The sequence below is a fragment of the Zea mays genome, chromosome 3, assembly GCF_902167145.1.
Source record: "Zea mays cultivar B73 chromosome 3, Zm-B73-REFERENCE-NAM-5.0, whole genome shotgun sequence".
Classification (NCBI taxonomy): Eukaryota; Viridiplantae; Streptophyta; class Magnoliopsida; order Poales; family Poaceae; genus Zea; species Zea mays.
The window spans coordinates 183,894,627-183,917,452 of NC_050098.1; the positions used below are offsets into that span (position 1 = coordinate 183,894,627).

Here is a 22,826-nt window from a genome sequence, read left to right on the forward strand (position 1 = left end):
GCAGGCGGAGACCGGCGGTGAAGAACGCCTCGAACACAACCAACTCGCCCTCCGGCTCGGGGACTTCCTCCGTCCCCGGGACACGAGCAACTCCGCCGCCAAAGTAACCCAACCGCTGCATATCTTGCACGCGGACCGACGACATCCTCGACACACCAAAATCCACCGTATCGCCGGCGCGCAACTCCTCCGCCACCAAAGTACTCAGCGTCTCCTCAGACGAGGCGTCGGCCGGCGGCGAGACGTCGACCGGCGGCGTAGCGGCAGCAGAAGAAGAGGAGGTCGGCATCGCTACGTACCGTCGGCGGCGGCGGGCGGTCTGCTTCACTCGAGCCAGATCTCCGGCGAACAAGAGCAAGGAGGGCAGACGAGCAACAAGACGGTGGAAAAGGCGGCTAGGGTTTTAACGGAGCGCGGAAAGTGAAGTTCAAAAAGCGCCGACCCCCGCCCCCTTTTATACATAGGGCGCGGCGCTTCGGGAAACCCGCAGTCCAACAGTACGCTGTCAATCAACGGTCATGTCAAAACCCCCCGCGGAACCACTTCGAGCGAGGGCAGCGTCTCCGCCATCTAGTGACGTCTTTGGCACTAGATGACTTTGTCGAACTGGTCCCTCGGAGGGCAAATGTTGGGGCGAAGGCAAAGACGCCACCCTTCGCTCGAGGCCTTCGCTGCAGTCGTTGGTCCAACGGAGATAAAACGGGCGGGGACACCCTTCGCCCCTTACGACATCAGACGAAGGCCTGCGACGAGGTCATCCCACCGTGCGGCCTCGTCCAGCTCGGAGGCCCACGTGTGATCCGACCCATTGTAACGGGCCCTGCGTGGCCGCTGCGTGTTACGGGCCTAATTTGTAAAGGTGTCCCTGTAATTACAGTCTGTAACCCTGCTTTATGGGAATATTCTGGGGATAACCTAGGTGTCTGAGGCACATGCGTCCTTAACGCGAGACGCTGGGCGCTCAGGTACCTATAAATACCCCCGCACAGTGCCCGTGAGAGGCTAGACGAACAGAGCTTTTGCCATCTCGTGCGAGAACCCTGTTTACGTCAACTCTCATCCCCGTTGGATCCTCTTGCGCCTGGTAGCAAGTTCCAACAGTAGCCCATCTTGCATAATTGGGAAACGGAAAGCAAATTGTAATCTAATGAATCTACAAGAAAAACATTGGAAATAGAATGGTCAGGAGATATAGCAATTTTATCCAATCCTTTGACCAAACCTTGATTTCCATCCCCGAATGTGATAGCTCGTTGCGGATCTTGGTTTTTCTCGTAGGAGGAGAACATTTTCTTCTCCCCTGTCATGTGGTTTGTGCACCCGCTGTCGATGATCCAACTTGAGCCCCCGGATGCATAAACCTACAAAACAATTTTAGTTCTTGACTTTAGGTACCCAAATGGTTTTGGGTCCTTTGGCATTAGACACAAGAACTTTGGGTACCCAAACACAAGTCTTTGACCCCTTGTGCTTGCCCCCAACATATTTGGCAACTACCTTGCCGGATTTGTTAGTTAATACATAAGATGCATCAAAAGTTTTAAATGAAATGCTATGGTCATTTGATGCACTAGGAGTTTTCTTCTTAGGCAACTTAGCACGGGTTGGTTGCCTAGAACTAGATGTCTCACCCTTATACATAAAAGCATGGTTAGGGCCTAAGTGAGACTTTCTAGAATGAATTCTCCTAATTTTGCTCTCAGGATAACCGGCAGGGTACAAAATGTAACCCTCGTTATCCTGAGGCATGGGAGCCTTGCCCTTAACAAAGCTGGACAATTTCTTAGGAGGGGCATTAAGTTTGACATTGCCTCCCTATTGGAAGCCAATGCCATCCTTAATGCCAGGGCGTCTCCCTCTATAGAGCATGCTTCTAGCAAATTTAAATTTTTCGTTTTCTAAGTCATGCTCGGCAATTTTAGCATTTAATTTTGCTATATGATCATTTTGTTGTTTAATTAAAGCCATATGATCATGAATAGCATTAATGTTAACATCTCTACATCTAGTGCAAATAGTAGTGTGTTCAACGGTAGATGTAGAGGGTTTGCAAGATTTTAATTCAACAACCTTAGCATGTAAGATATCATTTTTGCTTCTAAGGTCGGAAATGGAAACATTGCAAACATCTAATTCTCTAGCCTTAGCAAGCAATTTTTCATTTTCTATTCTAAGGCTAGCAAGAGAAATGTTTAATTCTTCAATCTTAGCAAGCAAATCAACATTATCATCTCTAAGATTGGGAATTGAAACATTACAAGCATTTGAATCAACCTTAGCAATTAAACTAGCATTTTCATTTCTAAGGTTGTCAATAGTCTCATGGCAAACGCTTAGCTCACTGAAAAGTTTTTCACATTTCTCTACTTCTAGAGCGTAAGCATTTTTAACCTTAACATGCTTCTTATTTTCTTTAATAAGGAAGTCCTCTTGGGTGTCCAAGAGATCATCCTTCTCATGGATAGCACTAATCAATTCATTTAGTTTCTCTTTTTGTTGCATGTTGAGGTTGGCAAAAAGAATGCGCAAGTTATCCTCCTCATTACTATCATTTTCCTCATCACTAGAGGTTTCATATTTGGTGGAGGATCTTGATTTTACCTTCTTTCTTTTGCCGTCCTTTGCCATGAGGCACTTGTGGCCAACGTTGGGGAAGAGAAGTCCCTTGGTGACGGCGATGTTTGCGGCATCCTCGTCGGAGGAGGAGTCGGTGGAGCTCTCGTCGGAGTCCCACTCCCGGCAAACATGGGCATCGCCGCCCTTCTTCTTGTAGTACTTCTTCTTCTCCTTTCTTCTCCCCTTCTTGTCGTTGCCCCTGTCACTGTCACTAGAAATAGGACATTTTGCTATAAAGTGACCGGGCTTACCACACTTGTAGCAAACCTTCTTGGAGCGGGGCTTGTAATCTTTCCCCCTCCTTTGCTTGAGGATTTGGCGGAAGCTCTTGATGACGAGCGCCATTTCCTCGTTGTCGAGCTTGGAGGCGTCGATGGGTGTTCTACTCAATGTAGACTCCTTCTTCTCCTCCGTCGCCTTAAATGCGACCAGTTGTGCTTCGGACGTGGAGGGACCGTCAAGCTCGTTGATCTTCTTTGAGCCCTTGATCATGAACTCAAAGCTCACGAAATTCCCGATTACTTCCTCGGGAGTCATTAGTGTATATCTCGGATTGCCACGAATTAATTGGACTTGAGTAGGGTTAAGAAAAATAAGTGATCTTAGAATAACCTTAACCATTTCCTGGTCATCCCATTTTTTGCTCCCGAGGTTGCGCACTTGATTCACCAAGGTTTTGAGCCGGTTGTACATGTCTTGTGGCTCCTCCCCTTGGCGAAGACGGAAGCGACCGAGCTCCCCCTCGATCGTCTCCCGCTTGGTGATCTTGGTTAGCTCATCTCCTTCGTGCGCGGTCTTGAGCACGTCCCAAACTTCCTTGGCGCTCTTTAATCCTTGCACCTTGTTGTACTCCTCTCTACTTAGAGAGGCGAGGAGTATCGTTGTGGCTTGGGAGTTGAAGTGCTCGATTTGGGCCACTTCGTCCTCATCATAATCTTCATCCCCTACGGATGGTACCTGTACACCAAACTCAACGACATCCCATATACTTTTGTGGAGTGAGGTTAGGTGAAATCGCATTAAATCACTCCACCTAGCATAATCTTCACCATCAAACGTTGGTGGTTTGCCTAATGGGACGGAAAGTAAAGGCGTATGTTTAGGAATGCGAGGATAGCGTAAGGGGATCTTACTAAACTTCTTGCGCTCATGGCGCTTAGAAGTGACGGACGGCGCGTCGGAGCCGGAGGTAGATGGTGATGAGGTGTCGGTCTCGTAGTAGACCACCTTCCTCATCTTCTTTTTCTTTTCCCCACTCCGATGCGACTTATGGGAAGAGGGTTTCTTCTCCTTCCCTTTCCCTTTGTTACGGGACTCTTCCGATGAAGCCTTCCCGTGGCTTGTAGTGAGCTTGTCGCCGGTCTCTATCTCCTTCTTGGCGAGATCTTCCGACATCACTTCGAGCGGTTAGGCTCTAATGAAGCACCGGGCTTTGATACCAATTGAAAGTCGCCTAGAGGGGGGTGAATAGGGCGAAACTGAAATTTGCAAAATTAATCACAACTACAAGCCGTGTTAGCGTTAGAAATATAATCGAGTCCGAGAGAGAGGGTGCAAAACAAATCGCAAGCGAATAAAGAGTGTGACACACGGATTTGTTTTACCGAGGTTCGGTTCTTGCAAACCTACTCCCCGTTGAGGTGGTCACAAAGACCGGGTCCCTTTCAACCCTTTCCCTCTCTCAAACGGACTCACGGACCGAGTGAGCTTTTCTTCTCAATCAATTGGAACACAAAGTTCCCACAAGGACCACCACACGATTGGTGTCTCTTGCCTCAATTACAAGTGAGTTTGATCTCAAGAAAGAATGAGAAAGAAAGCAATCCAAGCGCAAGAGCTCAAAAGAACACAACAAATCTCTCTCACTTAACACTAAAGCTTTTGTGGAATTGAGAGAGGATTTGATCACTTTGGTGTGTCTTGTATTGAATGCCTAACTCTTGTAAGTGGTTGGAAGGTGGAAAACTTGGATGACTTGAATGTGGGGTGGTTGGGGTTATTTATAGCCCCAACCACCAAACTAGCCGTTTGGTGGAGGCTGCTGTCGTATGGCGCACCGGACAGTCCGGTGCGCCACCGGACTGTCCGGTGCGCCAGCCACGTCACCAGGCCGTTGGGTTCCGACCGTTGGAGCTCTGACTTGTGGACCCGCCTGGCTGTCCGGTGGCGCACCGGACAAGTCCTGTAGACTGTCCGGTGTGCCACCCGCGCGTGCTCTGCTCCTCTGCGCGCGCTGGCGCGCATTTAATGCGTTGCAGTCGACCGTTGGCGCGAAGTAGCCGTTGCTCCGCTGGCTCACCGGACAGTCCGGTGTGCACCGGACATGTCCGGTGAATTATAGCGGAGCGGATTCCCGAAGCTGGCGAGTTCAGAGTCGCTCTCCCTTGGAGCACCGGACAGTCCGGTGAATTATAGCGGAGCGCCTCTGAGAATTCCCGAAGGTGAAGAGTTTGGCTTGGAGTCCCCTGGTGCACCGGACACTGTCCGGTGCGCCAAACCAGGGCACACTTCGGTTATCCCTTGCTCTCTTTGTTGAACCCTTTTCTTGGTCTTTTTATTGGCTTAGAGTGAACCTTTGGCATCTATATAACTTATAGACTAGAGCAAACTAGTTAGTTCAATTATTTGTGTTGGGCAATTCAATCACCAAAATCAATTAGGAAATAGGTGTAAGCCTAATTCCCTTTTATTTATGAATACACATTAGCCACAATAATCTTGTGTCATTATTAATCACCAAAACTCACCAATGACCTAAATGTTTTCATCCTCCCATTTTTTGTGATTGATGGCAACACTACTTCGGATATGTTTGGCATTAGGATGAATAAGGTTTTTGACACACTTGGTTTATCTATACCACTTTATTAAGAACCTAATGTATGTGCCTGGTGCTATCACGACATCATCTACCGCGCTGACACTCTGACCCCGCCCCACACACCCTGACTAGTTCTCCCACCCCACGCGCCCCGCCTCGGCGCCGTGCCCTGTGGGCCCCACGCCCAGCGCCCGCGCAACGCTCTCCCAGCTACTACCCTGTGGACCCCAGCGTCCACGCAACCAGCTACTGTGCCTGTCCAGCGTCCAACCTCGCCCGTGCAGCTACCACACCGCGTAAAAAATAGTGCAGAGCGAGCACTCAAACACACGCCCCTGCTCCAGAAATTTGGGGCTAACCACGAGACCACATATAGCTTAGTGTTTAAAAATAAACAATAATTATATTTGGATAAATATCTCAGTACATATTTATATGATATATAACAACCGGCTAGTATAAGCATAAGATAATAAGAATAGAGTGTTAATCATGCTTATACAAACCAAATCCATAATATGTACTCAAACGATATGAAATAAGTGTGAGTACAAAAACTAAAGCTCATTTAACAAAAGACTATGTATGAAGCAAATTAAACAAGCAACAAACAAGTGGCATGATTAATTAAAACGAACAGAGAGCGCATATGTCATGTCACATAGTGTGAAACATATGAAACTCAAACGCCCCCCCCCCCCCCCACACGTCTTAAAAAACATTGACATGATTTTGACAAATGTTTATATACATTCCTAATTGTTGAAGTAGGTTCACAAATTATCGACGTTGTCTTTTCAAAACGTTGAATTAGTTTTTTGAACGGTTCAAATGCATGTAAAAAATGAATCTTATAAACAAAGATCAAGTGTAGATTACCTAGTTATGTTTATGGTGGATTTATTCGGTTTAAATACTTTACTTATATATGTACTCATATTTCCGTGAATCTATTCCTAAGATTCAACGAGTTTTGTTGGCTTATTCTTTTAAAGATGCTTATAGAAATATGGTGTATACATATATCTATAGAGGTGAGTGCGTAGACACGTTTATGCACATCTGTACTGTATGATTTGAAAAAAAAATAGATGAAAATGTATGCAAGGAACTCTTCTCTTTGTTTCCAATAGAAAAAAAAAGGAACCTACGAAAATAAGGCAAAAAAGGGGAGGGGGTAAAGGGGTGTTTGGTTTATAGGGACTAATGTTTAGTCCCTTCATTTTATTCTAATTTAGTATATAAATTACCAAATATAGAAATTAAAATAGAGTTTTAGTTTCTATATTTGATAATTTTGAAACTAAAATGTATCCCTAAAAACCAAACAACCCCTAAGTTTCATGGGCTTGGGGTTTTGGGGAGTCGCACCTGACACGTCATTCCACCAACCCACTTCAGCAGGATGCCAGGATCACTCCCACTCGGCGGCTCCCCCTTTGCCCCGTGAGGCCGTGACTCGGCGACGGAGAAGACAAACCATGACGCCTCCCGGCCAACTGCTCCCCTTGTCCCGGCTGCCTCCCGGCCTCTCCAGCCGCTGCCCGCCTCCCGCTCATGCCCAAGCCAGAGTGTCGCTTCTGCATCCATGGGCCCACCGCCTCCATGGCCGCTTCATGCCTTCTCCTCATCTGTTCCGGTCTCCAGCCTGCCCCCCTCGTGCTCCAACGCCTCCAGGGCTTTCGGCCGCCGCAGGAGGCGAGGCTCAGGCGGCTGCGGTGGCGGAGTTCGTGACGTCGGAGAGGGTCAAGGTGGCGGCGATGCTGGGGCTAGCCCTCGCGCTCTGCAACGCCGACCGCGTCGTCATGTCCGTCGCCATCGTCCCTCTCTCGCAGGCGTACGGGTGGACCCCGTCATTCGCCGGCGTCGTGCAGGTTCCCAGTTTTCTCTGACTCTGTGCGATTTTGTTTGGTTTCGCCTGAGCTAGTGGCTACTGAGTAGTACTGACTAGCCCATTCTCATTCAAACGTCTGGTTTTCAGAGTGCTCAATTGCAGTAATTAGCGTTTTAATGATGTGGTGTTATAATAATTTATTTAAATGATTACTTTTAAGTGAAACTGTCCTTACATGTCTTGAATTTCACATGCGTGGGGTCTGGGGAAAATGTGGAGCTTCAAACCCGTGACCTGACTAGTTGAGATAGCTCTCACTCTCACCACTGCATCAGACGCATCAAACTTGCCCTTCTAGCAAAATACTAAATATAGTTAATGAGGTTTGAATTTTCACTACAAAGCTGTGTAGCACTCATATTTCCTGCTTATTTCTCACTCAGGCTGCTGTTTTGAAGTAAATGATGAAAAATTACACATAAGAAAGTAAGGGCATGAGCTTGCCCATCTTATTTGATGAATATTCTGATGCCATTGTGTTTTGTCACTGCAAACAGTCATCCTTTCTTTGGGGATATCTGATGTCGCCGATAATTGGTGGAGCACTTGTTGATTACTACGGTGGAAAACGAGTCATGGCTTACGGTGTAGCATTATGGTCCTTGGCTACGTTCCTGTCTCCATGGGCAGCTGGTCGATCTATCTGGTTGTTTCTCTTTACCAGAGTCCTGCTGGGTATTGCAGAAGGAGTGGCACTCCCAAGCATGAACAACATGGTGTTGAGGTATCTACCTTTGTAACATCATTCCTTTTGACTACTCCATCTCCAACTTTTTCCCCACAAAAACATATTGTTGTTTGGCTGTGGGAATTTCTGCTAAGATTTATGTAAGTGTTTGCATTGGCCCCTTTATTACAGGTGGTTTCCTCGCACAGAGAGATCTAGTGCTGTGGGTATTGCAATGGCTGGCTTTCAGCTTGGCAATACCATTGGGTTACTTCTTTCCCCAATTATCATGTCACGAACTGGAATATTTGGACCTTTTGTGATATTTGGATTATTTGGATTTCTCTGGGTGTTGGTGTGGATACCGGCTATATCTGGCACGCCAGGTGAACATGCACAGATATCAGCATATGAACTGAAGTATATAACCAAAGGCCAGAAATTGGTGAAACCACAAATTGGAAGTGAAAAAACAAAAAAGGTTCCCCCTTTCAGTAAACTGCTTTCCAAATGGCCAACATGGGCTTTGATTTGTGCAAACGCCATGCATAGCTGGGTAACTTAACATTTAAGTTTTCATCAATTCTTTGTAAGATTGTGCCACAGACAGACACATTTTAGGGAATAATATTTTTTGTCTCATGATCTTTTTCAGGGTTATTTTGTTATCCTTTCATGGATGCCAGTCTATTTCAAAACTGTAAGACTTCACTCTGCTTCAATTTTCTTGAGTGTATAAATTACTTTTCCCAGTATTCAACTTGATGTTGCTTTCGTGGTGATCAGATATATCATGTCAATTTGAGAGAAGCAGCTTGGTTCAGTGCACTCCCTTGGGTGATGATGGCAGTTTTAGGCTATGTGGCTGGTGTTGTATCGGACATGCTTATTAGAAATGGTACAGACATTACTTTAACACGGAAGATAATGCAGGTGTGTTGCTTCAACAAAAAATAGTATTAAAAGTCAGTGAAGTTTTCATTTGTTTTATTCGTATGATCTTGTGCACCTCTCCGCGCTCTTACCAAAAGGTGACATGCTTCCTGATATCTTGTGATCTATAAAATATTAATCATAAGGTACAAAAACCAAACATGTTAAGTCTTAAATAACAGTGGCAGTTTATTTTCATCAATATTGGTTCCTTTTTTGGTTTTGTCATTTCAAATGTACACTTCCTGTTGCCTTAACTTCTCTTCCTGACTATTCTGCAGTCAATTGGCTTTCTGGGGCCAGGTATTGCTTTGCTCTGTCTGAATGCAGCAAAGAGTCCAATCATTGCTTCAGCCTGGCTTACAGTTGCTGTTGGATTGAAATCCTTCGGCCACTCAGGTTTCTTAGTAAATCTACAGGTACTTTAGTTCAGTGATGGAACAGACACTCGTTCTTCTCCATTTGGATCTTCTTTTTCCCATCTGATATATATCATTTCTAAAATGTAACAGGAGATTGCCCCACAATATGCTGGAGTCCTACATGGTACTAACTAGTAAATATGCTCCTTGTGTTAGCTAATATATTTCCATTTTGTTGCATTAACTAACTTTGATCTACAATTGTGCTGTGACAGGAATGTCAAATACAGCTGGGACATTTGCTGCCATTCTAGGAACTATTGGAGCAGGGTTTTTTGTTGATAGGATGGGTTCTTTCCGTGGATTTTTGATATTGACGTCGCTCTTATACTTCAGCAGTGCTCTTTTCTGGGACATCTTTGCTACTGGAGAGCGTGTTGATTTTGATGGCACTGGCTAGCAACTCAGAGGAACTCTGCGGTTTTCTGTCCTTAAAACACATAATGTTGATTCAGGACAGTGTTTTTACCGCCAACCATCAAGAAGTTATTTGCACCTGAAGATAAACAACTTCAGTTACGACTGTACAGTATTGGGTTCAACTTTTTAAAGCACGCAGTGAGTTTATCTTGGATGTCGAGTATCAGTGATAGATAAACACACGCTGTGAGTTTATCTTGGAAGTTGAATATCAGTGATGGATAAACACATGGAACTGTCTTTATAGATCGTTTTAGATTTTCTTGGAGGGATAGTCCCTGACGATGTAACATGGAATAAACAACGGGCAGGATGCCAACCATTAATGGCGCCGAAAGTAGTACATAACTGAAACTGATTTGCAGGGTAGTTAGGAAATTGGAATCCCAACCATTAAGGGAGTATGGGTTTGAAAAACATGTGAATCTGGTGTACATGCTACGGAAAGTTGTGCCCTCGTTGGCTCGTTATAACTTGCAACTTTTTTACTGTCCCTTTTCTTTTACTTTTAGGGCTAGTTTGGGAACCCTATTTTTCTAAGAAATTTTCATTTTTCTAAGTGAAATTAGTTCATTTTCTCTTAACAAAATAGAAATTTATTGGTAAAATAGAGTTTCCAAACTAACCCTCAAGTATATAATGAATGCAGGACAACATGGAAATCCTTGATTGAGAGCATAGAAGGGTCTTTAAAGACTAATTTGGGAACCCCATTTTCAAGAGATTTTTATTTTTCCAAGGAAAATTGGTTCATTTTCCTTTGCGAAAAAATCTATTAGGAAAATAAAGTTCTCAAACTAGCCCTAATTTTATTTTTTGGAAAACTTCAGATTCAATGTATTTAGTATTGAGAATGTCAGCATGCCATACATCGATGTCAGTAGAGATTCGGGATTTAAAAAGGAAATATTCTTAGAGGGCTACTAATAAGAATGCAAGTGGACACCCGACGGTATTTTATGGATCAGCTATCTTAGTCCATTTCGCCACCTAAATGCTAAATTAATCAGGTGCCATGCCACTCTAGTTTATTTTATCAAGTTTCGGAACCTGTCTAGTTCATTTCATCAAGTTCCTATCCATTGACCTGAACACTCAACAGTGACATCAAGAGAACGCTTCAGAGGACAAGCCAAAGGACGATGCCATGGTCAATTTCGTCTCCGGCAGTGGAATTGTAAACATACCTATTGTGACATCCTCCACCAATCAAACTATTGTGAACAGTAGTTGTCATACGTACATTTACTCCTAAATCATAAATCCCCCATTGGCTTGACCTGAAAACCCATTTCAACCACCTTTTTATGATAATAAAGATGTATGCACCCAGTCAAAATTTGAATCAGTCTTGAATCAGTCCATCCTCCATCAACTCCGAGTGTACAAAAGCTAAGAATCAGAAGAACATGGTACCTGATTATGCGCGAGCAGCTGTCGTGCCATCTTCGAATCCCATCAGCTATGCAGGCAGCTCGCGACCGGACATCCCCAGCCGGCCATGGAGGTTTCTCTGGCTTCAACAGCGAGTCCCAGTCAGATCCTGGGTTCTCTTGGACTTCTACCTATACACCTCGTTCCCGTATGGTCAACAGGAAGGCCAGGAGCTCAATATCATTCCGGGAAAGAGTCGCTGCAATTTTAGGGTCATGCGCAAACTGCTTCACTCCTCGACCTGAAGTCAAGAAAGCACATGAGAATCCTCCGATCGAGGCCCACGATGTGTCTGCTAGTCCCAGTAAGCTCACCTTCCTTTCTTCTTCATTCATCTGTCATGTAGAAGCTGAGCTGCTGCTGTCCTGAAACGACTTCTGAGTTAGAATTTAGAAAGGAGACGTGAATATTTAATTAGTCACATGAATCGCATCAGGACTTTTAAGATTCTATAGAAGAAACGGTTTTAATCATGGTAATGCAAGATTGTGGCATAAATCAGCAATGAGCCTATAAGGAGTCCGTCCTAATCGACCTTCGACTTATGGGTTACAAATATCATGATACAGCCTGATGGTTACTTGGTTAGTCAACCTACCAGTAAGTTTGAGCTTACTCGGAATCCCGATCTACAATCTGGGTTTTCACTGCCACTTCCTGTTTCCAGTTTTCACCTAATAAGCTAATCAGAATTGAAACTAGTTCAAGTTAGCATTGCTCTTCAACTGACATTTCTATTCACATGCTTTTGCGGTCGATCGTTAAGCTTTACGCAAGTTACAAAACTCAATAGCGCCCATATGGCCATATGTGGCCCAAAACAAGACATACATAGCTGCTCAATGCTGAATATACTTTGTGAGGATGTGTTCTTAATCAAACTGCTCAACTATTAAATAAAATCTGAGTCCAATTAAGATGGTTTCCAATTGTTTCCTGCAGTCTCCAGAATTTCATCGACAAGTAGCACAAGCAATAATATACATAATATATCCCGGCAGAGAGGTGACAGCAGCCAAACAAAGTCCTGGCAAGAGCAGTTCTCGTTTCAGGAAATTTGCCAGGCTACTTCAAACTTTAGTGAACAAAACAAAATTGGTTTAGGTAATTTTGGCACGGTGTATAAGGCGAAACTCAGGGATGGATCCATCATAGCTGTAAAGAGGGCTACTAAGGTTTGTAGGTGAATATTCCTTCAACAGAAGAAATGTTGTACATATTTACTCCACCGAGTTACTTGCAGCAATCAAATCAAGAAAAAGTTTTGATGCAACATCTGGATTTGGCAGATGCATGGTGGGCATCTATCTGAAGAGTTCAGAAGTGAGATCCAGAGCCTGTCAAAGGTCGAGCATTTGAACTTGGTAAAGTTTCTTGGGTATGTGGAATACGAGGATGAACGCTTAATTCTGGTTGAGTACGTCAATAATGGAACACTCCGTCAACACTTGGATGGTACGTCAAACATGTGCAATGGACAAGCTTAAACACATACTACTTCATTTTTTGTGGTAGTGTAGCAATATTGTCAAGATGGTAAAAGTTATAATTTTGTAAGTCACCGCTCACCAAGAGTCCAAGATAGTAGAACTGGATGAAGTTAAATGCATTGAAGTATTGTTTATAAATAGAGTATGACAGGTCACTTGTGGTATACTAAATGTTAATCTACTGAAAGAGATGTAAAAACATGTGTATGCTATTCAGCTTGAGCCTGTGGGGTTTTTTTTTTGCATGTCTGAACCATGTTTTATTTATGTTCCCAGTTCCAACCATCTTGATTTTTGGAGCCAAATTATGTTGTAGAATGTAATGCTATAAATCTTCATGTTTTTCCATTGGATTAAAGGGAACATGGCGACACACTTTGCCACTATGCATGCAGGATCAAAAGGGGAACCATTGGAATTTGCACAGCGTCTCAACATTGCTATTGATATAGTTCATGCCATTGCCTACTTGCACGGATATACAGGTACACACTCTCCATTTCTATATGAAAAATTGTGTCAGCCCCCAAACTTAGATGCATATGATATTCATATTTGGCATAACCCCACAAGTGCATATTTGATCGTGGTCCTGAATGTCATCACACATCAGTTCCCTAGATGAGACAACCATCATGAAAATCACCATCTCAGTTCCATGATCAGAATTTTGTATGACAGCCACCAACATGTCTATGTATTGACATCTACTGCGGATACCAAACCTTCAGCATCCTTATGTCTGACAAATATTTTCCTACGATGGGAAGCAGATCATCCAATCATCCACCGAGACATTAAGTCGTCCAACATTCTCCTAACAGAGCACCTGCGAGCAAAGGTTGCCGATTTTGGCTTCGCGCGCCTAGCCCCCGAAAACCCTGAAGCGACCCACGTGTCAACGCTAGTAAAGGGAACGGCCGGATACGTGGACCCTGAGTACCTGCGCACAAGCCAGCTCACCGACCGCAGCGACGTCTACTCCTTCGGCGTCCTCCTCGTCGAGCTCGTCACCGGCCGACGCCCTATCGAGCGTGGCCGCGGCCGCGGGCGCCACCAACGCCTCACCACCGAATGGGTAAAGCAAGCACACCCAAACAAAACCAGCGCTTCTGATACTGAAATGTACCGCACATGAGGTGTTTGACAAAATTACCGTGCTGGCGCAGGCGCTGCGCAAGTGCAGGGAGGGCTTCGCAGTGGTGGTGATGGACCCCCGGATGCGGCGGACCAGCGCTGTCGTGGCGGCGGTGGAGAAGGTGATGGTGCTGGCAGCCGAGTGCACGGCTCCGGATCGCGCCGCGCGTCCAGCAATGCGGCGCTGCGCCGAGTTGCTCTGGTCCGTGAGACGCGACTTGCAGCAGGAGCAGCAGCGCGCGTCGGCCGCGAGCGCAGGAGCGAGGCGGCACGATGGCTCCACGTACGCGCCGCCGTCGGTTACGAGTCTGAGGCAGGACAGGTTCCAGAACTTGAGATGATCTGCTGCACGTGCACAATGTTGAGGACTTGAGGGGGAACACGATATAGATTTGAAAATGGTGCGGCTGCGGAGTGCTCCCTAGTCTCCCTTCGTAAAAAAAATGTCTTCTCGTTTTACAATGAGAATGAATTACAAAAATATATAACAATATATATATATATTAATACTTATTTCTCTATTATTATAATACATCAGTTGTAACAGTAGTGCATAGTCACCTCTTCATGTGTACTCATCCCAACGACGCCCGCCGTCCCTCCTCTCAACTGCGCGATCTACCCACATTCTTTTTCACACCCCTGGTATACAAATACATATAAGAGGAAACGAATTAGAACTTCTATTTTCTCGCTAATTTAGACACCAAATAATTTTACTAAATAAAACCTACGCAAAGAAACTAAACAATAATGTGCAACGAATATTTTGTCTAAGTATTGCTATCTCTACTGTAAAGAAGTTATGCAACCTAAATTTCAATCATATATTCTAAACTAAGAATAGTAAATATTACAACTTAAGTAATCAATATAAATGCGAAAGTTTAAAGGCAAAGGTATAGAAAGCAAACTTATGATGACACACCGTATTTTTATCGAGGTATCTAGAACCACGTAAGGTTCTAACTAATCCTCGTTTGTGTCCCTACACAAAAGAAAGTCCACGCGAAGGCCAAGCACCCGGTCGAGTAACCCCGTAGAGAGCTGCGGCCTTCTCCACGTGCAAGTGGTGCTCCGCTTTCGGTCTCGTCTCGGACGCTCCCTACAGTCTTCAGTATCAAGCTTCCGATCAAAACGTTGCGGACCTCGTTCCCTCCGGTACACGATGACAGCCACACCATAAACACAGTTGGTGCGGTCTCGCAAGACTCTCGACCCACTCGGTACAATTACAACGGTTTGCGCAAGAGCCGAGGGGTTTGTGTGGATTTTCTAAACTTACTCAATCAACTAGGAATAAACCTAGAGCAAACGCAATAGCGGTCTAACTAACCTAATCTCTTCGCAAAGCACTTACGCTAATCACCGAGTGATTCTATTAAGCACTTGGGTGTATAGAGTAATGGATATGTGTATCAACTCAATGGCAAGGTTGCTCAACTCTCCCACACTTGCAAATGACCAACTAGGGGGTATATATAGTGTCCAACCCTAAATGTAGTCGTTGGAGGAGGCAACTTTGTTTGCGTCGCACCGGACCGAGTCTGGTGCCCTCCACGTCAGCTAGCTGTTAGTCAACCTTACAGATTCTCTGCAATACTGTAGATGTCTGATGCGCCAACGGACCAGTCTAGATTGTAAATTGGTCAAGAGCAGAAGGAAGTGCTCTTTGTGCACACGGTCTAGTGCGCCAATCGACAGCCCACCTCTTGATTCTTTAGTCTTCTTTGTTTGAGCTCTTCTAGTCTTGTGTCTTAGACTTGTGCTAAGTATTTGTAAGTCTTCTATTAATCTTTTAATGTCTTCTTCGAGGTGTTGCATCCTTGGTGCCTTAGTCTAATCCACTTTGCATCTTGTGACCTATGAAACACAAACACTTGCAAACTCATTAGTCCACTGGTTATGTTGATCATCAAACTCCAAAATTACTTAGTCAAATGGGCCAGGGTCTATTTTTCTTACAATATCCCCTTTTGGGTGATTGATGACAACACAACCAAAGCAAGCAAATATTAAATACCAAAAGGGAATATTTATTCTACTTGCTACAGATGCATGTGCATAATCAAGATATATGAGATACCAAATTAAAATATATGTGGTTATTTGGAATTTAAACATCATTCTTGATATGCAGATAGTCCCCAAAATGTGTGATTAAGGACTTAAGCCTCCCCCTAACTTCATATCTTGGACCAAAATCAACATAAATATCAATAGTTCTCTCCATTTGTTATACCAAACACAACCAACCACTTGAGAGATTTGAAAATTTTAAAGGAGTGGTTTTGACATTTGATATACTTAGGTTTGCTTTTGTCCACAAATTTCTCCCCTTTAGAATCAAACACCAAAAAGGAAGACATTAAGCAAATATAGGAAGTTCTAAAAAGCTTAAGACCTCTATAAAAAATTGTCCCCTCATAAAGAAAGTTCTCCATGTTTGGTGAAGCAATCTCCCCCAATATGAAAATAGATATATTCCCCTTTTGGAAAACTCTCCTTAACAGGAAAACATGAATTTAAAGAACAAGTGAGAGACTCAAAACATGAAAAATAGACTAGGCTCCCATTTTCTATGTGTATTTATATCAAGGAAGATATTCTAGAGATATCAATTGAAAATTCAAAGAATATGCATAATGGTAACATGAGGGGTAAAGAATGTATAATCAATTGCATAGACTATTCAATAGGAGATGACATGTAGATGATATCGAATGTAAGATACCACTAATTGTGGGGTATCGATTGACAAATCATCATCTTGGCATTGGAAGCTTTTGCCAATCTCCGGGACTCTATTTTCCTTCAATAAGACTACTACACACATGATAGGCTTGAAGTGAGTATTAGTCTCAAAGAAATCAAATTATAGAGTAACCTCCCCCTAAAAGTGTGCATACAAGTTTTGAATACTTGTAGGAGACATGCTGAGAGCACCTAGAGGGGGTGAATAGGTTATCCTGCAAAAATCTAAACAACACAAACTTGGTTATAACAAGTGTTAGTGAAAACTAAAGCCAAGTTGTTGTGAGTAGAGATGGAGAGAGCGAGGAGAACTCTTCACTTGGTTGCTCCTTTTAAATGTGTATCAATCTTAGGAGCAATAACACAAGTGAATATGAGATCTCAAGAAGTCAACAATCGCAATAAAGTAAATGGGCAATAAACACAACAATTTTATCGAGTGGTTCGACCAATTCCTACTCCACGTTGTGGTGACCTCCTTTGGTTAAGGGATGAACTCAACCCCTCTCAAGTGATCCAAAGGTCAAACTTGAGTACCACGATTTTCTTCCTTATCTTAAATCCCATTTTTGAGGAATCTCCACAAGTTGGAGTCTCTCACACCTTACACAGATGATCTTAATCAAAGCACAAGAGCAAGGAAGGAGTAGAAACACACACAAGAAACTCAATTCGCAACAACAACATGCACACGAGTCAAGAAAAGAGCGCACGAAACAAAACAGCGGAGCCACAACTTAAGAACTCGTACAAATCTCTATCTAATTAAATAACAGTGTGGTCGCAGAGTCTCGGAGTTGTAGTATACTCAAAGAATGCTTGTGTAACAGCTCCATGCGCCTAGGGGGTCCTTTTATAGTCCCAAGGGGCCAAGGAGTCGTTTGATCTTCAACTGGAAGGCCCAGGTTGCCTTCTGTCAGCGGTTGCACCGGACTGTTCGGTGCACACCAGATAATGAATAGTACACGATTCCTTTCCTTTCCTGGCGAAGCCAACCATTGCCAGTTGTTGGCCCCATGTCACACCGGACAGTTCGGTGGCGCACCGGACAGTCCGATGTGACCTAGTGACCGTTGCCTAGCAGACGTGGCAGCCGTTGATTGTGTGTCGACCGTTGGTGCTGGAGAGAGCCGTTGGCCGCCTGGATCACCGGAGAGTCCGGTGCACACCGGAGAGTCTGGTGAATTATAGCCAGTGCGCCCAACTTTTTTTTCCCGATAGTGGCCAGTTCACCTAGATGGCCAGCCTAGGCACCGAACACTGTCTGGTGCACACCGGACAGTCCGGTGTTCACTAGACTGGTGCAAGTTTGGCTAAGGTTAGCCAAACTTCTTCACTCCAATTTGTCTCGACTTGGAGAGTTTCCTAGCAGTTAGTTGAACATAATTAGCAACAAAAACAAATTACTAATTGATAGACTCATACCTTTGTTCCTTTATTTCAATAGGATTTGTAATATACTCCTATATTTCTCAATTTGCCTTTCAAATACTTGTACCTATGCTCATCCATCAAGATGTTAGTTCAAGACAATGTGTTGAGCACTTAATCACCAAAACAAACTAGAAATGGCCCAAGGGCACATTTTCCTTTCAATCTGCCCCTTTTTGATGATTTATGCCAACACACCTAAAAGCAACACATGAGGTACTAACATTCTCAAATATGAGCCATCTTTTGCAAATTTAAGTCAAAGAAAATACCAATAGAATCAGTCTAGGATTTGGCATATTTGGACCATTTTGCCACCACTTGGTTTATCTTCGCAATACAAATTCAATTTCTTGCGTCTATGTCAAAAACACCTTGTTTTTAGAAAATCAAAATATTTTCCAAGACTAGTTTTGATAAATAGTAAAAAAAACTCCCCTTTTCCCATAATCAAATTCTCTCCCCCACAAGGGAGTAGTTTTGCAATAAGAGGGTTTTGATCAAAAGATAAGTATTAACACAATAATTTTTGAAAATTCACAAGTGGTAGTCGATCCAGTTGCTTTGACCTTAATTTCTCCTCCTTTGGCATTAAGCACCAAAATGGAGAAACTAGTGGCCTTTAAAAACCCTATAGCCTCACAAAAAATTGCGAATTAAAAGCAAGAACACAATGAACATTAAGGGCAACTTGAACATGACACCGTTTTGTAGTGGAAGCTTTGTTTGTTGTTCAAGTTCACCATTTCCCTTTCCATTCACCTTTGAGACTACATCAAAACCACTTAAGCAAACATGTTAGTCTCAAAGGGTCAAGTTGTTACATATCCTCTTTCTAAACATACGCATCATCTATACAAGGACTTGTGAGATTCGGGGATGATGTTTTTGATAGTCGCCTAGAGGGGGGGTGAATAGACGAAACCTAAAATTTATAAACTTAAACACACACTAAGGACGGGTTAGCGTTAGAATTAAATTCGAGTGCGGAAGATTGTTTCTCTTGCTATGAGTTGCTCAATTAATGCGGATGACGTTTGGGAGCAAACTCAAATCAATATTAGCAAGGAAACTTTAGAGAGAGGAAAGAGGGCAAACAAATCAAACGAAGATCAATGCAAGTGAACACGGTGATTTGTTTTACCGAGGTTCGGTTCCAAAGAACCTAGTCCTCGTTGAGGAGGCCACAAAGGCCGTGTCTATTTCAACCCTTTCCCTCTCTCAAACGGTCACTTAGACCGGATGAGCTTTTCTCCTTAATCACTTGGGTCACTAAGACCCCGCAAGGACCACCACACACTTAGGTGTCTCTTGCTAGCTTTATAAAGCACTTAGAGAAATAAGGATGGAAAGGAGAAAGCAATCCAAGCAACAAGAGAAACAAATGAACACAAAAACTCTCTCTCTCAAGTCACTAAGTGGTTGAGTTGATTTTGAGACTTGGAGTTTATTTGATCTTTGGAATGTGTCTTGGAGTGAATGCTATTGCTCTTGTATTGAATAGGAACTTCAGAAAACTTGGATGCCATTGAAGGAGGTGGTTGGGGGTATTTATAGCCTCCAACCACTTCCCAGTTGTTGCCTGGTTTTGCTGGCGATGGGCACACCGGACAGTCCGGTGGCGCACCGGATAGGTACTGTTCACTGTGCGGCGAGTGCCACGTCAGCGCGCCCGTTGGGGTTTAGAGCGGTCGATCGTTGGAACCCTCTGTCCTCTAACGACACCGGACAGTCCGGTGCGTTCTGACTTCGCCGCCTGACATCTGCCCGCGCACTGTTCGCTTTTACTGTTCACTACAGTCGACTGTTAGCGCTAGGTTATCATTGCTTCGTTGGCTCACTGGTCCGATGAATTATAGCGGAGCGCGCCCAGAAGAAACCCGAGAGTGACTGGTTTGAGTGCTGCTCGGACTGGTGCATCGGACACTGTCCGGTGCGCCATTTGGTAGCACACTCTCAAGTCTTGCTCCAAATATTGTTGAGTTCTCAACTTAATTTCTTTCTTGGTTTGTGTTGAACCTTATGCACCTGAGATAAATCACATCTAGACAAACTAGTTAGTCCACGTGGTTTGTGATGGACGCCAACCACTAAAATCGATTATAAGAAATGATTAAGCCCATTTCCCTTTCAGTTTTACAACTTGAACACCACAAATACATAATTAAACTTGTAATTACATGATCAATACATAAAAATATATGTGCTCTAGATCAATCCATGTTCCATGAATCTAAGACATTTAGCTCACTATGCAGCTTACAAAACCTTTTCTCATCTAAAGGATTGGCAAAGATATTGGCTAGCTCGTGATCGGTGCTAATATGGCAAACATCGATATCTCCCTTTTGCTAGTGATCTCTCAGAAAGTGATGTCGAATGTCTATGTGCTTAGTGCGACTGTGTTCAATGGTATTATCCACCAAGTGGATTGCACTCTCATTATCACATAGGAGTGAGACTTTTCTCAAATTGTAGCCAAAGTCCCGGAGGATTTGCCTCATCCAAAATAGTTGCGCGCAACACTGACCTGCGGGAACATACTTGGCCTCAACGGTGGATATGGCAATAGAAGTTTGTTTCTTTGAACTCCAAGACACCGAGGACCTTCCCAAAAACTGACAAGTCTCTGATGTGCTCTTTCTATTAATCTTGCACCCGACATAGTCGGAGTTTGAGTATTCAATCAAGTCAAAGCTAGACCCCTTAGGATACAAGAGCCCAATGTAAGGCGTATGAATGAAATATCTAAGAATATGCTTCACATCCACAAGGTGACATTCCTTGGGATCGGATTGAAATCTAGTACATATGCAAACAGAATGCATAATGTCCGGTCTACTTGCACAATGATAAAGAAAGGATCCTATCATAGATCGATATACCTTTTGATCTACGGACTTATCTCCCGCGTTGAGGTCCAAGTGCCCGTCAGTTCCCAATGGCGTCTTAGCAGGCTTTGTGTCCTTCATCCAAACTTTTTTAGTATATCTTGGATGTACTTTGTTTTTGAGAGGAATGTCTCTTCCTTGAGTTGCTTTACTTGAAATCCAAGGAAGTAAGTCAACTCTCCCATCATGGACATCTCAAATTTCTATGTCGTCACCCTACTAAACTCTTCACATGACTTTTGATTAGTAGAACCAAATATTACGTCATCGACATATATTTGGCATATAAACAAATTACCATAAGCCTTATATCTTACTTGCATGTGAAGCACATAAGTTTGTTCTCCTCCCCGTTTCTCTTTCGCATCCCATCTTGCTTTGGTGCTTGTCCACCTCCACACGCCCTTCATGCCGACCGTCGGTATTGGGCAGATTCGGTTCGGTGACACCTGCATGGAGGCCAAGAACTTTTTCGAGTGGTCAGAGATGGTGCACTCGTGCGCGAGCGCCCCGACGAGGATGGTGCTCGACGTGAACGTCGAGATCATGCCGAGGGACATGAAGGATTAGTTTAGGATCCACAAAACTGGAGAGGGTTGGAGAGGCTAAAATTCCCCTCTTATTCAATTAGAGAGTGATTTTAGCCCCTTCAACCCCTACGGTTTTGAGACTTTCAAACTAGCCCGAAGGGTGACGAGAGCAAGTTCGTGCTATTCAATGCGTGCTAGCTAGCCAAGTCGCTGATGGAGCTGCAGCCGCATAAGTGGTGGCACATCATCCGTGTGGCATGGGTGGAGATGCTCTACACCGTGAACAAGTGTCAGAGCAACTTCCACGCCAAATAGTTGAGCGTCGGCGGCGAGCTACTCACGGTGTACAGAAGAAAAAAGTCTTGCAATATGTAAAAGTGTTTTTAATGAAAAGACAATGTACAATGGTTTTATTGGACCCGAATTGAATTCGATGATAATATACATGTTGTTTCGTTTTTATAGAATCATTGTACGCTAATATTTTATAAAATATTTACGTGTCGTCATGAGCATTATACTAGTCTAATTTATAGATGACTTACTTCTAATACCACTTACAATTTTAGCAAAAGTCAATTTATAAGGATCTATATGGATTCTATGGGCTAAAACTTTAGCACACTGCTAAAATTTAACACCTTAAAGAGCTAAACTGCTATGGGTGGTAAAGTTAGCACTTTAATTTTAACATCTTTTGGTACTCTTGTTTAGATCCCCAAATGGTAAAATTTAGGTAAAAATAGTGTAACAAGCTCTAAATTTATAGTCTCGACAAGAACCAGTGAGCAGAGCCACAAAAAGTCGAGGCACTTTGACGTGCCATGCGTCACCAATCACCACCATCTCTGTGAGAGCTCCATGAATGATCAGTAGACGCCAAGACGTGACACCATAAATGATGCATGCATTGCAAGTCCTCAGTTCCATGGCTCGGTTAGGATACAGGACGGAATAAGACACTAATGGCCTCATGGACCGCAAAGGATTGCTGTCTAGACGTATCACTAGCATCTTTTAGAAATACTCCAATTGTTTTTTTATTTGTCACGTTTTACATTAAAAATAAATTAGGGATAACAAATATTCGAGGACAGAAGTAGTATAAAAACCTTTAGATCTAGCAACGTCAGATGAACAATTTTAGCACAAGTACCGATTTTTGCTGCAAACTTGCAACGGGTCCATAGCGGCAAACGAAGTTAATATTCCATCATAGATTTCTAAATTTCAGATCTCGCAACATACCCCTTACCAAGCCGATTTTTTACTTTAACATTTTTTATAAAAATAGATTTATACTTCTAATAGTTAAAATATCTGTTTTCTCTTGAAATCAGGGATTGTAGCTCATAGGTCTAACATCTGGATATCATAGCCTATAGC

General features: G+C 43.5%; 2 protein-coding genes and 1 long non-coding RNA gene across 5 annotated transcripts; 2 read left to right on the forward strand and 1 right to left on the reverse strand.

The window, feature by feature from the left end:
- The first annotated feature begins 6,826 nt into the window (after window positions 1-6,826).
- Window positions 6,827-10,246, forward strand: LOC100281567 (uncharacterized). The gene is made up of 8 exons (NM_001154486.2): window positions 6,827-7,311; window positions 7,829-8,055; window positions 8,191-8,554; window positions 8,654-8,698; window positions 8,785-8,931; window positions 9,213-9,350; window positions 9,444-9,477; window positions 9,569-10,246. The coding sequence occupies exons 1-8, from the start codon at window positions 6,919-6,921 to the stop codon at window positions 9,751-9,753; spliced, it is 1,533 nt and encodes a 510-aa protein (NP_001147958.1). The 5' UTR covers window positions 6,827-6,918; the 3' UTR covers window positions 9,754-10,246.
- A 629-nt stretch (window positions 10,247-10,875) lies between these two features.
- On the reverse strand, window positions 10,876-14,245 carry LOC103651006 (uncharacterized). Of its 3 annotated transcripts, XR_564525.4 has the most exons (4): window positions 13,854-14,245; window positions 11,522-11,572; window positions 11,190-11,448; window positions 10,876-11,053 (listed from the first exon to the last, which is right to left on the reverse strand). It is a non-coding gene; the product is annotated as an uncharacterized lncRNA (long non-coding RNA). The 3 variants fall into 3 exon arrangements; XR_004857316.1 differs by having other exon boundaries at window positions 10,876-11,448; window positions 13,854-14,184; XR_004857317.1 differs by lacking the exon at window positions 13,854-14,245 and adding an exon at window positions 13,641-13,814 and having other exon boundaries at window positions 10,876-11,448.
- LOC103651005 (uncharacterized) lies at window positions 11,127-14,366 on the forward strand. The gene is made up of 6 exons (XM_035966383.1): window positions 11,127-11,511; window positions 12,150-12,382; window positions 12,497-12,662; window positions 13,093-13,182; window positions 13,522-13,775; window positions 13,867-14,366. Exons 1-6 carry the CDS (start codon window positions 11,196-11,198, stop codon window positions 14,173-14,175), a joined length of 1,368 nt encoding a protein of 455 aa, XP_035822276.1. The 5' UTR covers window positions 11,127-11,195; the 3' UTR covers window positions 14,176-14,366.
- The last annotated feature ends 8,460 nt before the right edge of the window (window positions 14,367-22,826 follow it).

Coding starts and splice junctions, on each gene's coding strand:
- LOC103651005 (XM_035966383.1), top strand. CDS start 11,196: ATGCGCGAGCAGCTGTCGTGCCATCTTCGAATCCCATCAGCTATGCAG. Junction 12,383..12,496: donor CTGTAAAGAGGGCTACTAAG/GTTTGTAGGTGA, acceptor TGGATTTGGCAG/ATGCATGGTGGGCATCTATC. Junction 12,663..13,092: donor ACTCCGTCAACACTTGGATG/GTACGTCAAACA, acceptor CTATGCATGCAG/GATCAAAAGGGGAACCATTG.
- LOC100281567 (NM_001154486.2), top strand. CDS start 6,919: ATGACGCCTCCCGGCCAACTGCTCCCCTTGTCCCGGCTGCCTCCCGGC. Junction 7,312..7,828: donor CATTCGCCGGCGTCGTGCAG/GTTCCCAGTTTT, acceptor CACTGCAAACAG/TCATCCTTTCTTTGGGGATA. Junction 8,056..8,190: donor ATGAACAACATGGTGTTGAG/GTATCTACCTTT, acceptor CCTTTATTACAG/GTGGTTTCCTCGCACAGAGA.